Source organism: Malassezia japonica, chromosome 4, assembly GCF_029542785.1.
Source record: "Malassezia japonica chromosome 4, complete sequence".
Taxonomy (NCBI): Eukaryota; Fungi; Basidiomycota; class Malasseziomycetes; order Malasseziales; family Malasseziaceae; genus Malassezia; species Malassezia japonica.
Genome location: NC_083373.1, coordinates 588,112 through 602,513, shown reverse-complemented (window position 1 = coordinate 602,513; position 14,402 = coordinate 588,112). Strand labels below are relative to the sequence as shown.

The window sequence follows — 14,402 nt, the reverse complement described above, 5'->3', positions numbered from 1 at the left end:
GTACGGGGTAGGATGCATAAAAAGGGCTGGAAAGGATGGGAATCCACAACCGCAAGCCGGCCCCTCCTTACCCTTTGTACAATTGTAATGTTCTCCCTGCGTAAAGTTGTGCTAGTGCTGGGCGCTGCCCTTTTCGCCGCGTCGCTTGTCGCTGCGAGTGCCTCGGAAGAGACGCTCGGCCAGCGTTCGGGTATGATGCGCCGCCATGCAGACGCTGGTCGTCTGCGTGCGCGCGATGCTGCTGCGGATGCGGCACTTCGGGACATGTACCAAGAGTTTGTGACAAAGGCAAAGCGTGAGGGGCGCCAGCCGCTCTCTCTTGACGATTTCAAGGAGCGCTACCCCAAGGTTGTGAAGCGCTCCCAGGAGGAGAACCCCTTTGCGCAGAGCTCTTCGAGCTCGGGCCACGGCCACGCGACTTCCACCTCGAGCAGCAGCTCGAGCGCGAGCGCAAGTGCGTCGGGAAGCAGCCCTGGCGGCGATTCGGACCACTCGGGTGAGGGCACCTACTACCAACCGGGCATGGGCGCGTGCGGCAAGTCGAGCTCGTCTTCGGACAAGATTGTCGCCATTGCCCACAGCATGTTTGACCAGTATTCTGCTGGCGGAAACCCCAACGCCAACAAGGTCTGCGGCAAGAAGATCAAGGCTACCTACCAAGGCAAGTCGACTACGGTTACGGTCGTTGACCGGTGCACTGGCTGCTCTAGCAATGACCTTGACTTTTCGCCGGCCGCATTCAAGGAGCTTGCTTCTACCTCGAAGGGCCGCCTTTCCGGCGTCAAGTGGTCCTTTGTGAACTGATGATGCAACATGCAGGCATGTTGCTTATGATTTCGTTTCTGTATGCCACGTTTTATACGACCATAGTCTGCCGCGTTGACCGCTTTGCGGCTTGGCACCTATGAACATTTTATGTGCACGTTAATCCGAGTCTTCGTCACTGCGTGAATCGATGGCGCCGGCATTGGTCAGCACGCGGTAGAGGACTTTGAGGATCATGCTGAACCAGATCAGGAGGATGACTTGCAGGATGGCTAGCAGCGCAATAAACACCACGTACGTGGGGTACGTAAAGACGTGGCCCGTACGCAGGTCCGCCGGCGACTGATATGGGATGAGCCGCGGCGCGTCGTAGATGCACGACCACATGACAATCATGTAGCCAATGTGCCGCGTAAAGGTCCACGAGAGCATGAATGCGCCAAACATCGCATCGCAGAGATTTTGCAGGCCCATGTACTTGATCATTTTCGCAAGCTGTGTGAGAAGAAGCACGTACCGCCAGCAAAATGTCGCTCGGGTCCATCAGCAAAAGAATGACGAGTCCCACACGGGAGAAGCAACAGACGTAGGAGCCACCAATCAGCAATAGCGTGACAATATGGTGCACCATCATCTGCACATGGTCGGAGCGACGCGCCTCGATGTTGAGCACAAAGAGCTGGTGGATGTAGTTGGAGGCCTCCCAGAGGTACACGGCCTTGGTCAACGCATCCATCGTCGTGTGGGGGTAGCCGATCCACAGCTGCTCGGGCTTCCACACCCAGAAGGACTGGCGGTGGGCAACGCACTGGGTGAGTTGTAGGGATACGTACCAAAACCAGCACAAGCGAGGCACTGTTCAGAATCGCAATCCAGAACTGCTCGGCAAACCGGTCGATGCTCCGGTAGTATTTATTGCGGTGGCCGATCTGTGCCATTTTCTGCGGCGGCGGACGCTGCACCAGGAGGCGCGCACTAGGAAGCAGCACGAGGTGCATCAGCAGGCCGCGCAGCGCGAGGAGCGCAATACCCCACGTCACGGCAAAAAGAACGTCGCGCCGGTCGCGCTCGTACAGCACCTCGGGCACGGCCGAGGCATGCGACGTCGTCTCTACGCCCCACACCGACTGGAGACGCTCCCACGCATGCGAAACACTGTTGTGCACCTTGCCCTGGGTACTGGTCACGCCGCCTGAAAGAAAGAGGCAGCTCCGCGTGACTTCGTGGATCGTCGTGCAGACATTCGCCAGGGCCACATCGGTGGGGCGCGAGGCAATCCCGTATTTCTCCAAGGTGCCCCACACCGGCTCCCAGTAGGAGAGCGTATTGCAGCGCTCCGATTGCGTCACCCAGCACAAAAAGGCGACCGTACCCAACGCAAGGAGGGACAGGCCCGTTCCCCAACTGCTCGCCGTCATGCAAAACAAGTCATTCTTGGGGGTGACAGGGCCCTGGGCAGCCTCCTTTGTGGCCTGCTTTTCCTGAGCAGGCGGCGCGGAGCGCTTCGCGGCCGCGCCCTTCTTTGCCGTCTTTTTCCCTCCTTTGGCCATCGCCGCTGGACGACTTTACCGGCAGCGCTCGAGCCATTCGCGCTGCCGGCCGAGGGCCGGGCCTGGGCCCAGTTGCGGTGCATCATAGGCTTAGTCCGCGGCCCACGCTGCGCAACCCACGTGGGATACATATGGAATGCACGCTGAAGTCGTTTTGGGACTGCATATGCGCCTTGTCATTGGCTTATTTGCTAAATTCCAAACGAGTGTACAGCTCATTGCCACGCATCCCTCCACAGTACCGGGGCAAACCTGGGAACTGCGGTTGACCCAGCAGCAGTGGCACTTGAGCCAAGTTTTCGAATGGTGCACGGCCGCAGACTTCTTTCCGCTAACCAACTGTGCCTAGATCCAGGTTTTCGCCTATTCGTGCTGCTGCACAACACATATTAATCTTCTAACTTAGTGCCCTTTGGGCCTGTCCGCTCCATGGAGGTCAACGCGTCTCCTGGGTGCCACCGTGCACCAACGGAGTCCGTGACGCAGCCAAGGGCATCGTGGCCTGATTCGTCCACGACTCTTCCTGCGCCGCAACGACTCCGGAAGGGCATAGGGACTGGGTCGCCGACCGCCGATACAGGAACGTCCGCGTCCCCAGACGACGTGTCGGCCACCCATGGCGGCGGCTATCTACATCCTGCGCATTCCCTCTGCACGCATTATCCGGATTCGAGCCCGTCGAGCGGTGGGCGAAGCGAGCCTTCCTCCTCGTCGTCAATGTCGCCGAGAGCGTGGTCTTTTGACACGCCCATCTCCTCCGCCTCGTCGTCTTCGACAATGACGAATTTATCGGTCCACAATAGCTCTTTACCGTCACTGGGAGCGCACAAGACAGCATGGCGGATGGGACCGTACTCCCAAATGTCGGCGCCCATGCTAGGGACGCGGAGTGCGCCGTCCACCATGTCGGATATAAACGCACCGTCCTCGGCCGCGATGCACCATCCCTACATTCCGCCATGCCCTATGCCAAGACGCCCACCAGTGGCACCCGAAAACGCGGCGCAACTGGACAGCCCCTCGCACATGGCGGCTTTTCCGCCTACGCCGCTGTTTGTTGCGTCGCAATGCATGGGTTCTGGCAACGCAACGCCTTCGTCGCCTCTGCCAGGACCCCATTCCGACTTGTTTCCCGGCATCGCACCCTCGTCACCACGCTCGACCGACTTGGCAGATGCCTCTGGTCACCACACCAGGGACGACCGGGGTCCATTCTCTTCTATGCCGGCGCGCCCAGCGCTTCGCTCGCACGTTACTACGCCATTGAACTGTGGCGTATACGGCATGTCACGTTCCTTGTACAATCGTCTTCATCTGCATCCGCCTACGTCGGGCGACGCAAATGGCGTCTTTCCGGCGAATAGCAGCGGGCCGCTGCTCCCTGACCTGGTACCCATTTCGCCCATGCCGCCACATCTGCGGCGGACGCTGCCGCGGTACAACTCGCAGCGGTCGCATCCGCAGAACGCTGCGCCGCTCGAACACCCGGACTGGCCGCCGTACGTCGCGCCAACTGCCTCGGTGCTGACGCCGACGGCCGTCGCGCGCTTGGGCGACGGGTCCGACATGGGCTTTGGGCAGGAAGGGTCGAACGCAGCATCGCGGCCAGTCTTGCACAACTACGACAGCACGTCGCGGTCTAGCGTACCGGCGGCGCGCCTTGCAGAGTACCGCAGGACGCACTCGATGCTCAAGGGGCCTTCGCACCAGCGCCACGCGCACTTTGCGACCGAGTCGCCGCGTGCGGCCGCACGCACGCGCCTAGGCCCGCCGCCTGTCTTGCACAAGCTGCAGCGCCGTGGCATAGGCTTGCACGCGGATGCGCTGCCGCCCGCCGACGGCGCGGGCATGAATGATTCGGTGGATGACACGATCCGGCATACACTGCATGTCCTCAAAGGCCACGAACAGCAGGCGATGGGTGACAATGTCCAGCGGATCGAGTTGCCGAATGGCGGCCCCGTGTTCCATCTCACGACTACGCCCATGTCTCAGTTTGCCGAGCACGAGCCACAAGCGCTCGATTCACCGCAACCCTCGACTGAGTTTGCGCTGACCGATCCTATCCGGCCGCTGATGCGCGACTCGGTGGCGCCTGCTGCGTCCAAGCCCACGCCCAAGGCGTCGATTGCCCAACATGTGGACGAGAGTGTGCTGAATGCCGCGTTCAAGGAAAAATACACGGTCGAAGAGGAGCTTGGCTCAGGTGGCTTTGGCTTTGTGGTCGGTGCCACGCGCAAGTCTGACAATGTCAAGGTCGCGGTCAAGTTTATCTGGCGGCACAAGGTGCCCAAGCACCAGTGGGTGCACGATCCGCACTACGGCCCCATTCCGATGGAGGTCTTTGTGCTGAAGATTGTGCGGCATCCCAACATTATCCGGTTCGTCGACCTGTTCCAAGACGGGCGCTTCTTTTACCTGGTCATGGAACGCCACGGCTCCGACTGGAACTTGGAGCCGAAAGAGGGCGAATCTGCTCACGACTCCGTCCGGACCGTGGCCGAGGTCGCAAAGCAGACTGTGCCCGACGACACGCCTGCGCTCCTCGCGCCGAGCGGTGTCTTGGGCAGCGTTGCGCCGCCCCTACAGAATGTGCCGAATCTCAAGGTGTGCACGCCGAGTGACCTGTTTGAGTGCATCGACAAGCACTCGTACCTTTCGGAAAAAACGTCGCAGTGGATCTTTGCCCAGGTGGTCGAGGCCGTGTACTATCTGTCGACGCTCGGCATCTACCACTGCGACATAAAAGATGAAAACTGTGTGATTGACGCTGACTTCAACGTAAAACTGATCGACTTTGGCTCCTCTGTGATTACCGACGCACGGAAACCCCAGCCTCTGTACAGTAAATTCTTTGGGACCATGACCTTTGCCAGCGCAGAAATCCTCCGTGGACAACCCTACCGCGCACCGAGCGCCGAGGTGTGGAGTCTGGGCGTCCTGCTCAGCATCCTCATCACAGGCAACTGCCCATTTGCACACCCCGACGCCGCCGTGCGCGGCGAACTGTCCACCCCGCGTGGATTCTACAGCCAGGGCGCATGGGACGTGCTTGTTTCGTGTCTCACCGTGGACGTCGACAAGCGCATCTCCATCGCGAACCTGCGCACTCATCCATGGGTTGCTCGCGCTTGGGAAGGCCGGCCACGCACGCCGATCTCCGAACGCAACCCCGTTAATGACCTGCATAATGACTAGAATAGAGTAACGACAATCATGTTTCGGCCGAACGAATGGAGTCACAAGCGTCGTGCTCGTACCATGACCGACGCGCGCGACATTGCGCGCCAGGCGCGGCTTGCTTTTGATGCTGCGCAAAAGTCTCTCTCTCTGCGGGGATCGGAAAGGGCCGACGCGGCCCGCAATGCGGCGCTGCACGAAATCTGCGCGGAACTGGAGTCTGCGCGCGACGAAATTCACACGGCGAACCAAAAAGATGTCGACGAGGCGAATGCGCTCGTCGCGCAAGGCAAGCTCTCGAAGCAGCTCGTATCGCGCTTGGACCTCTTTTCCAAGGCGGGCAAGTGGGAGTCGATGCTGCAGGGCGTCGCCGACGTCGCACAGCTCACCTCGCCGCTCGACGTCTGCACGTCCGCCAGCCGCCTGGCCGCACCAGCGGGCGCGGCGGGGGCGCTCGACCTGTACCGTGTCACCTGCCCGATCGGCGTGCTCCTGTGCATTTTCGAGGCGCGCCCTGAAGTCATTGTCAACATTGCGAGCCTCGCGATCAAGTCGGGCAACGCTGCGATCCTCAAGGGAGGCAAGGAGTCGAAGCACTCTGCAGCGGTCCTGAGCGGCTGCATCGCGCGGGCACTCGCACGCAGCGAGCTGCCGGAGCACCTCGTGCAGACCGTGCAGACACGCGACGAGATACAGACGCTTCTTCACGAAGAACGCTACATCGACCTCGTCATTCCCCGCGGCTCGAACGCGCTTGTCAAGAGCATTCAGCGCGAGGCGCGTATGCCGGTGATGGGGCACGCAGACGGAATCTGCGCGGCATACGTCCACGAGGACGCGGTGCCGGAGCTGACCATCGGCACGCTGCTCGACAGCAAGCTTGACTATCCGTCGGCATGCAACGCGCTCGAGACGCTCCTGCTCCACCACAGCCACCTCGCCTCGGGGCTCTGGAAGGCGATTGCCTCGGCGCTGCTCCAAAAGAAGGTGCACCTGCACTGCGACCAAGAGTCGCTCGCGGCGCTCGCCGACCTCGAGGGCGAGCATGCCTCGCTTCTCTCGCCGGCCACGCCCGAAGACTTTGACATGGAGTTTCTTGATTTGGACCTCGCTGTGCGCGTCGTAGACAGCGTCGAAGAGGCCATCGACCACATCAACGAGCATGGCTCGGGCCACACCGACGTGATCCTCACGGCCCCGCTTTCGGATGCGCCGAACGCGGCCGCCGAGACGTTTGCGCGTTCCCTTTCCTCTTCGAGCGTGTTTGTGAACGCGTCGACGCGCTTTGCCGACGGATTCCGCTACGGGTTCGGCACAGAAGTCGGCATCAGCACGGGGCGCACGCACGCGCGTGGCCCGGTCGGCCTCGACGGTCTGGTGATCTACAAGTACGTGCTGCGTGGCGCCGGCAGCGGTGCGCACACCGCCGCGTCCTTTGCGCCGGGCGATGCGCCGCGTCCGTGGGCCCACACGCCGATTGAAAAGGTATACCCCACGTTGTAGATATCTATGCCATATGATCCTCGGCGAGGAGTTCGTAGATCTCATCCGTTTCGCTGGGGGAAAGAACCAGGTCGATGAGGTCGCCTGCGAGCACGGCGGCATTCTCGAGCTGCGAGCGCATGCGGCTGCGCTCTTGCGAGTCGCCGCCGGGCGCATGCACGCTGAGCCAGCTCGGCTCGCGCGCAAACGCCGTCCGGCCCATTGCGACGATGAACGCGTGGCGGATGCCGTTGAGGATTGCTTGGGCCTGCGTCGACAGGAGCTTTTCTGCGAGGCTGCGGCCTGCGCTCGTCTCGGGCGTGTAGAGCTGGTGCAAGAGACGCGTGCTGAGGCATACGCGCTCCAGCGCTCGCTCGGTACGCTCTTGTCCAGCGGGGCCGCTCCACACCTCTTCCGTGTCCCAGCTGAGACACTGGATCAGCGCGGGGAGAAGAGGCACCGACTCGCTAAAGATGACCGCCGTGTCGCCATGCCGCGCCGCGGCCGACATGAATAGGAGCACGGCGCGGTGGAAGCGGTGTATGTGCACGGCCGACGTGTCGCCCCGCCGATCGACTAGGTGCTTGGCCAGGATATCCACCACAGGGAAGCGCACTTGGAGGAGGCGCGCAGGCGCACGGGGCTGCAGTGCTTTGTCGTACGGACTCGCAAGTGCAATGTGCAGCGTCAAGGGATCGGGCACCAGCAGCGTGAGCAGCTCGACGGCATGCAGGAGGATCTGGGGCACGCACGCAGGGCCGTCGAGGAGCGTAAGCAGCACGCCTGGCTCCTGAAAGAGCGGCTGGAGCTCGTGCACGCCGGTCCCGCCGACGTTCCATGCAAGCACCTTGGCGCAGCGCAGCACGGATACAAGGAGCGCGGTGCGTGCCGACTCGCCCATGTCCCACACCGGCACACTCTGTCCTTCTGTCTCGACCTGCGACGCGGGCGACGCGACCGAGAGCGGCACGATGTGGCTCTTGCGAATCGACTCGATGAGCATCTTGACGAGGCTCGTGGGCGTGCCCAGATGGACGTCTGGCGCACTCGGGACCTCGGTATCCTGCGACGAGGGCAGCATGTCGAGATCGTCCTGGCTGCTTGGTACCATTCCATTTTCCTTCTTTTCCTCGTCGGGCGCACTCCAGTCCAGGTACTGCATCTTTTTCAGGAAGAAAAAAACAAAGCCGGGGTGCGCGACGCCGAGCGAAGTCATCCAGTTGAGCATCGCAGCGACATGATGGGTCTGTGTGAGCAGAGCGACGTACCCAGTTCAAACGCAAAAAGAGGCCGGTGAGTACGCGCAGCGCTGCAGCGACCGTGCCATAGAGCGAGGCTGCCTGCGTTTCCCAGACGCGCTCAATGGCCGCATCCATCGCGTCGCGCGTCGCATGTTCGCCTTGGGCCTTGCGCAGCACTTCGTCGACGACGTGCCCACACTCTGCCAGAAAGACGCTGTACGAGCTTCCTTTTGTGACGCACGTCCAGAGCGTGTCGGCCGCGTGGGAAAATCGCCGGCGGAGCACGTCAGGCACGCAGCTGGGCAGCTGCATCGAGAGCAGGTGCAATAGCATCGGCGGCGGGCCGGGGCCTGCACGGCCGACCGGCGCATCCGGATCCAGCGCACTACTCCACGGGTGGAGCCCTGGGCCCAGCGGAAAGTAGGCCGTGCCAGGCAGCGTGGCAGGCGGCGGCAGCGGAATGTACGGCTGGCACATGACATGCGTCGCCCACCGCGTCCGGTAGCAGAACAGAACAGTCAGCACATAGGTCGTGGCGTCGGGTACCGGCAAGCTCGTCTCGACCTCGACTGCACGCAGCTCCGGCGACGGGGTCGCGGGCGAGCTGCTTCGTGTCGCAGCGAGCTGACTCGAAGGCGGCGACTTGACTTGCGTCCGTGTCGCCGGCGTCGTGAGCCCCGTCGGCGGCGGGGGAAGAAACGAGTTGACAAACCGCGGAAACTCGGCCTTTTTCCCTTGGGTCTGCTGCACCTTGGCGCTGCGTGTGCGCGATGGGCTCACCGGCTCGTCGTCTGCAGGCAGCGACCGTTTCCGGCGTGTGAGAGAAAGGGGCGAGACGGGAGTTTGCGACGATGTCGGCGAGTGGGTATGATGCACAATGCGCGTGCGTGTTGGTGTCGTGAGTATGCCCTGTCCCGGCGTGCGCTTGGACGAGTTCGGCTCGTGGAGCATTACGGGCGGCCGTCGCCGCAGCGTCGACGGCCATGCCGTGCGACTTGTATCCTGCTCAATGCGCTGCGTTAGCCTAGAAACGTACCCGAAACGCAGCGGCCGTCTCGAGCTTCTCCATCTGCCGCCGGTTCTCTTGCTGGATGCGCTCGAGGCGCTGGCGGTACTCTGCCTCGAGCTCTGCATTTTGGTGCTGCAGTCCCGAGTTTTGCTCCTGAACGCGGCTCCAGTTCGCACGCACTACCGAGATCTCTCCTTTTTGCTGCTGTGTTTGTCGTGTAAGGGTATCAATGAGCTTTTGTTGCTCGGCATGCAGCGCGCGAAGTTCCTGGAGCTGGGTCTGCAGCGAGCCTTCTGAGCTCGGGGCCGGGGTCGTGACGCTCCCGGATGCCTGTGCCTGCAGCTCCAGTTCCTGGAGCTGCGTATCTGTCACTGGATCGATCGCCAGCGAGTCCCACCAGTCATCGTCAAAGCTCTCGTCCCCCTCGCCGTCCATCGTGCCGCACGATGAAGTCTCCACTTACGCGCTCCACGTGCTTCTCCACACGACGCGTTGCTTCGTTTCGCGTAGGATGGGAATCAAAGGTAGGTGCGGCGGCTTATGCAGGCCTTACTTCACTGCTCACGGACGAGGCGCCGTCGTGCATCAAGCAGTTTGATATCAAGACGCTTTTTGGGCGCAAGGTGGCGATCGATGCGTCGATGAGCCTGTATCAGTTCCTGATTGCCGTGCGCCAGGCCGACGGGCAGCAGATGATGTCGGAATCTGGCGAGGTGACGAGCCATTTGCTTGGATTCTTTTACAGGACGCTTCGTATGGTCGACTATGGCATCAAGCCTGCGTACGTCTTTGACGGAAAGCCGCCGGACCTGAAAAAAGAGGTGGTACGTATCCCGACTCACCCAGCTCGTCAAGCGTTTCGGCAAGCGCGAAGAGGCACGCGAGCAAGAGGAGGAGAACAAAGATATCGGTATGTGCTTTTTCTGATGTAGCCGACAACCAAATGCTCGACCAGCTTGCACGTCGGCAAGTGCGTCCCACGCGCGAGCACAATGCCGAGGTGCAGCGCCTGCTCACGCTGATGGGCATCCCATGGGTCGTGGTACGTCGCCCTACTCACCCAGGCGCCGTCTGAGGCCGAGGCGCAGTGTGCTGAGCTGGCGCGTGCTGGCAAGGTACGCCGCGAGACTGACACAGGTGTATGGCGCTGGCTCCGAAGATATGGATACGCTGACGTTCGGCACGCCGATCCTGCTGAAGAATCTGACGGCGAGCGAGCAAAAGAAGCTGCCTGTTACAGAAATTAATCTGGAAAAGGCGCTTGAGGAGCTCGACATGCCCAAGGAGCAGTTTGTCGACCTCTGCCTCTTGCTGGGTTGCGACTACTTGGACCCTGTCCGCGGTGTCGGGCCAAAGAAAGCACTCAAGCTTATCCAAGAGTTCAGGTCGCTCGACCGCGTCCTCGAGCACCTCCAACAGGTCGAGGCAGAAAAAGAGCAGAAGAAGAAGCCTGCACCGGAGCCGAAGCACGAGCCTGCATCCGACGCAGAGAGCGACAAGGAGATTGAGGCTGCGCCCAAGAAGCGCGTGGGTGGGATTCACGTCCCTGAATTCTGGCCCTACGAAGAAGCGCGCCAACTATTTCATCACCCTGACGTCACCGACGGCACCCAAGTGGAGCTCAAATGGGAACAGCCCAAGACCGAGGAGCTCGTCCAGTTCCTCTGTGGAGACAAAGGATTCAGGTACGTCCCCTGACTCACCCAGTGAGGAACGTGTTCGTCGCGGATGCGAGAAGCTTGCCAAGGCCGTCGGACAGAAACAGCAAGGGCGCCTCGATGGATTTTTCACGTAAGTCCGAAATGGTCCACCTTGGCGTGCCCAGACCGGAGCTAACTCCTGCAGGGTCCAACCGCGCAAGGATGCGCCGGCCAAGCGCAAGTCGGAGGGATCGGCCGGCGCTAAAGGGGCCAAAAAAAAGGCTTCGCGTACATAATGCAGTGTTATTTAGTAAGCATAAGGGGTACGATCGTGCAGTGTTTATTTGGAACCAATCACAGGCGCTGGCTGGCCCAAGAAGCGCCAACCAGCTAGCTGCACGCGCAATGCACGGCGCACCGCGGAGAGAGGGGGGGCAGGCACGAGTGGTGGCACTTTGCCGTTCTACAAGATCGCTTTGTCTCGATTACGATCCCGCGGATCGTTGCAGTGCGAGACGATGAGCTATCCAGAGCCCCCCATTGGCGATGGGGAGGGCGCTGCGCCGCCCGTCACTGTTATGGTTGATGGCGATTCGCAGCGGCCGCACCTGTCCACGCTGAACACGAACCAGGGGCTCATCGGGCGTACGCCCTTCTCCCCGCAAATGAGCGCAGACGGCTCATTTTACGACAACTACGCGGACGATAGCATGGTTCAAAGCCAGTCGCTTGTGAGTCCTAAGGCGTACGAGGCGAATATGTCGCAAGAGTATCAGCCGCTCTTTTCCTCGACCTCGCAAACAAACGTTAAGCCGAGCCAGTCGTTTGGCGGTCTAACCCAAATCTCCACCGATCCGCAAACAGGAATGAACGGCGCATACAGCAGCAACTCGCTGCGTGAACGTCACTACGATGACTATAGCGTGAGCTCACACCAGACGCAGCAAGAGCTCTATCCTTGGATGACGCTGGACGACCACAAAGAGGGTGACGATGACCTTCACGACCCTAACAAGCACTCCCAAACAAAGGGTGCGCCGCAGCGAGCCATCCTCAACATCGGTACTCTCATTCTCCTTGTCCTGGCCATGTTGATGCTCTTTGCTGGATACCCCATTCTGCACCACTACACGGAGCAACACAGCCAGGACGACTTCGCCGCCAAGATGGGCAAGAGCCTCCGGAATAATAATCCCCCGCACCTTGCAAGCGGCGTTCCGGTGGGCCGTGCCAACTACTCCCACTATCCGGCGGCACTGAACGAGTCGTTGCGGATGCTCATTGATCCGGATACGCCTGAAGATGCCTACGAGCTCGCAAGTACTTTTTCGGGTATGAAGGATGCCGACGGAAACTACAAAAAGTTCAAGCTTGTCTTCTCGGACGAGTTTAACACAGAGGGTCGCTCGTTCTACCCGGGCGAGGACCCATACTGGGAAGCCGTCGACCTGCACTACTGGGCCACGGGTAACTACGAGTGGTATGATCCTGCTGCAGTATACACCAAGGGCGGTGGCCTTCACATACGCCTCGAGCAGCATGATGAGCACAATTTGCGTTTCCGCGGTGGTATGGTCCAGACGTGGAACAAGTTCTGTTACACGGGTGGCATTCTTGTGGCAAGCATTCAAATGCCTGGTATGCGCGACATTCCCGGTCTCTGGCCCGCCTTTTGGGTGATGGGTAACTTGGGCCGTGCTGGCTACGGTGCGACGCTCCAGGGAACCTGGCCCTACTCGTATGACCAGTGTGATGTGGGAACGACAATGAACCAGACCATCTACAACTCTACCTACCCCAACGGATTCCCCGCTGATACACTGAACGGTGGTGCGACTATGTTTAACCAGCAACACAACACGCGTGCGCTGTCGTTCCTGCCTGGCCAAAAGTTGTCTGCCTGCACTTGCAAAGGCGAGGACCATCCCGGACCTTGGCTGGGCGATCGCTATCGCGGCCGTTCCGCACCGGAAATTGATGTATTTGAAGCGCAGGCGGACAATACAGATGGTATGAAAGTGTCGCAGTCATGCCAGATGGCGCCGTACAATTGGCTCTACCAGATCGATTACCACAACGATACCAAGCTGTACGACTTCTACGACAATTACAATCGGAAAGGTGGCATTAATATCTATACCGGTGAAGTCACGCAGCAATCGCTCAGTGGTGAAAACCTGGGTAGCCAAACTGCGGTGCAATACGAAGCCACGAGTAACGTACCGACGGGCAAAAAGGGCGATCCCAACTTTGCTATTTGTACGTGTTCTTACTCACACAGACTCGATGGAATATGCGCCTGGGCCCGATGGCTATGTTGCATGGGTGAGCGATAACAGGCCCTCGTGGGAGCTGTACAAGGACGCCATTCGCGCTGACCCTCGGTCGGCGATTGGCGCTCGTCAATTCCCTGCTGAGCCCATGGTACGTGCTCTTTGTGCTTACACAGTACATCCTGTTGAACTTGGGTGTTTCAAAGAACTTTGGTACGGTGTGGTGGAAAGAACTGTCACCACACTGGCCGTACGAGATGGTGGTCGATTGGGTCCGTGTCTACCAGGACCCCGACAATATCAACATCGGATGCGACACGAAGGATTATCCTACGAAGGACTATATCGAGAAACACATCGAGGCATACACGAATGCGAATCTCACACTGTGGGGCAACACACGCGACGAAGGCGGCTACGAAGGCGATTGGCCGTTGAACAAGCTCTACTCCAAGGGCTGCAACGGCAAGCGCAGCAAGTTCCCCGGCGATCCCGATCAGCCCGAGCTGATCGCTCCGGTCATTCCTTCGAAATCTGTTACTGTGGGTGTCTACAAAACCTTCAATGGCCAAAACCCTACTATTACCAAGCCCGAGCCCAATCCCACCGAAGCCGGCGCGCAGCGGCCGTCTTCGGCCCATTCCCGCTAAATACCTCCGCAGCCGACTGGCCCTGTTCATAGCACGCCTACGGTTTTTATCACGTGCGCCGCCTGTGCGCTGCTGAAGTCCACGTGTTGTTGTTGCGGTCCGGAACGTTTTAGCTACGTCCAAGGCAGTGTTTTATTGCTTCCGTGTTATTGTCGATACGGGACTTTGCTAGCCATGGCAGAAGGCGACACGAAGAGTGCCGCAGATAACCAAGCGCGCGCGGCCCCCTCCATTGTGCCGTTGCCGTCCAACACAGCCCCGCAAGGTGGCGCGTCGGCTGTGCAGCCCGGGGACAATAGTGTGCCACGACTGCATCCGCCCCTGTTTTCCACAGTATCGCTGGTGAGCTCTTCATCTATTCCAGAGACAGGCGTGGCGCCTGCGACGAGTGAGGCTCCCGTGACGAGCAGCCCCAGAAAGCAGCGCCCGGCCTCGTCTGTGAGCAACAAACAACGTGAAAGTCCCTCGAGCAGGATGTCGCAGCGCGATGCCGCACCTAGCCGTGCTTCGCAGAATGATGCGTCGAGTGCTGCATCGCACTATGAAGCTGCGCCGAGTCGTGCGTCGCACTATGAAGCTGCGCCCAGTCGTGCGTCGATCAATGATGCTGCT

At 60.3% G+C, this 14,402-nt stretch overlaps 7 protein-coding genes across 7 annotated transcripts; 5 read left to right on the top strand and 2 right to left on the bottom strand.

The window, feature by feature from the left end:
- Positions 1–87: 87 nt before the first annotated feature.
- MJAP1_002682 (uncharacterized protein) lies at positions 88–804 on the top strand (the record flags this gene model as incomplete). The annotated part of the gene is made up of 1 exon (XM_060266616.1): positions 88–804. The coding sequence occupies one exon, from the start codon at positions 88–90 to the stop codon at positions 802–804; it is 717 nt and encodes a 238-aa protein (XP_060122599.1).
- Positions 805–924: 120 nt separating this feature from the next.
- On the bottom strand, positions 925–2,315 carry lag1 (sphingosine N-acyltransferase; the record flags this gene model as incomplete). Its single annotated transcript, XM_060266615.1, has 3 exons — positions 925–1,260; positions 1,283–1,555; positions 1,599–2,315. 3 exons carry the CDS (start codon positions 2,313–2,315, stop codon positions 925–927), a joined length of 1,326 nt encoding a protein of 441 aa, XP_060122598.1.
- Positions 2,316–3,719: 1,404 nt separating this feature from the next.
- On the top strand, positions 3,720–5,513 carry MJAP1_002680 (non-specific serine/threonine protein kinase; the record flags this gene model as incomplete). The annotated part of the gene is made up of 1 exon (XM_060266614.1): positions 3,720–5,513. One exon carries the CDS (start codon positions 3,720–3,722, stop codon positions 5,511–5,513), a length of 1,794 nt encoding a protein of 597 aa, XP_060122597.1.
- A 63-nt stretch (positions 5,514–5,576) lies between these two features.
- On the top strand, positions 5,577–6,998 carry PRO2 (glutamate-5-semialdehyde dehydrogenase; the record flags this gene model as incomplete). Its single annotated transcript, XM_060266613.1, has 1 exon — positions 5,577–6,998. The coding sequence occupies one exon, from the start codon at positions 5,577–5,579 to the stop codon at positions 6,996–6,998; it is 1,422 nt and encodes a 473-aa protein (XP_060122596.1).
- Positions 6,999–7,002: 4 nt separating this feature from the next.
- MJAP1_002678 (uncharacterized protein) lies at positions 7,003–9,662 on the bottom strand (the record flags this gene model as incomplete). Its single annotated transcript, XM_060266612.1, has 3 exons — positions 7,003–8,223; positions 8,246–9,232; positions 9,255–9,662. 3 exons carry the CDS (start codon positions 9,660–9,662, stop codon positions 7,003–7,005), a joined length of 2,616 nt encoding a protein of 871 aa, XP_060122595.1.
- A 76-nt stretch (positions 9,663–9,738) lies between these two features.
- Positions 9,739–11,022, top strand: FEN1 (Elongation of fatty acids protein 2; the record flags this gene model as incomplete). Its single annotated transcript, XM_060266611.1, has 7 exons — positions 9,739–9,751; positions 9,774–10,051; positions 10,074–10,137; positions 10,160–10,269; positions 10,292–10,342; positions 10,365–10,912; positions 10,935–11,022. The coding sequence occupies 7 exons, from the start codon at positions 9,739–9,741 to the stop codon at positions 11,020–11,022; spliced, it is 1,152 nt and encodes a 383-aa protein (XP_060122594.1).
- A 363-nt stretch (positions 11,023–11,385) lies between these two features.
- MJAP1_002676 (uncharacterized protein) lies at positions 11,386–13,790 on the top strand (the record flags this gene model as incomplete). Its single annotated transcript, XM_060266610.1, has 3 exons — positions 11,386–13,126; positions 13,149–13,291; positions 13,317–13,790. The coding sequence occupies 3 exons, from the start codon at positions 11,386–11,388 to the stop codon at positions 13,788–13,790; spliced, it is 2,358 nt and encodes a 785-aa protein (XP_060122593.1).
- Positions 13,791–14,402: the final 612 nt, after the last annotated feature.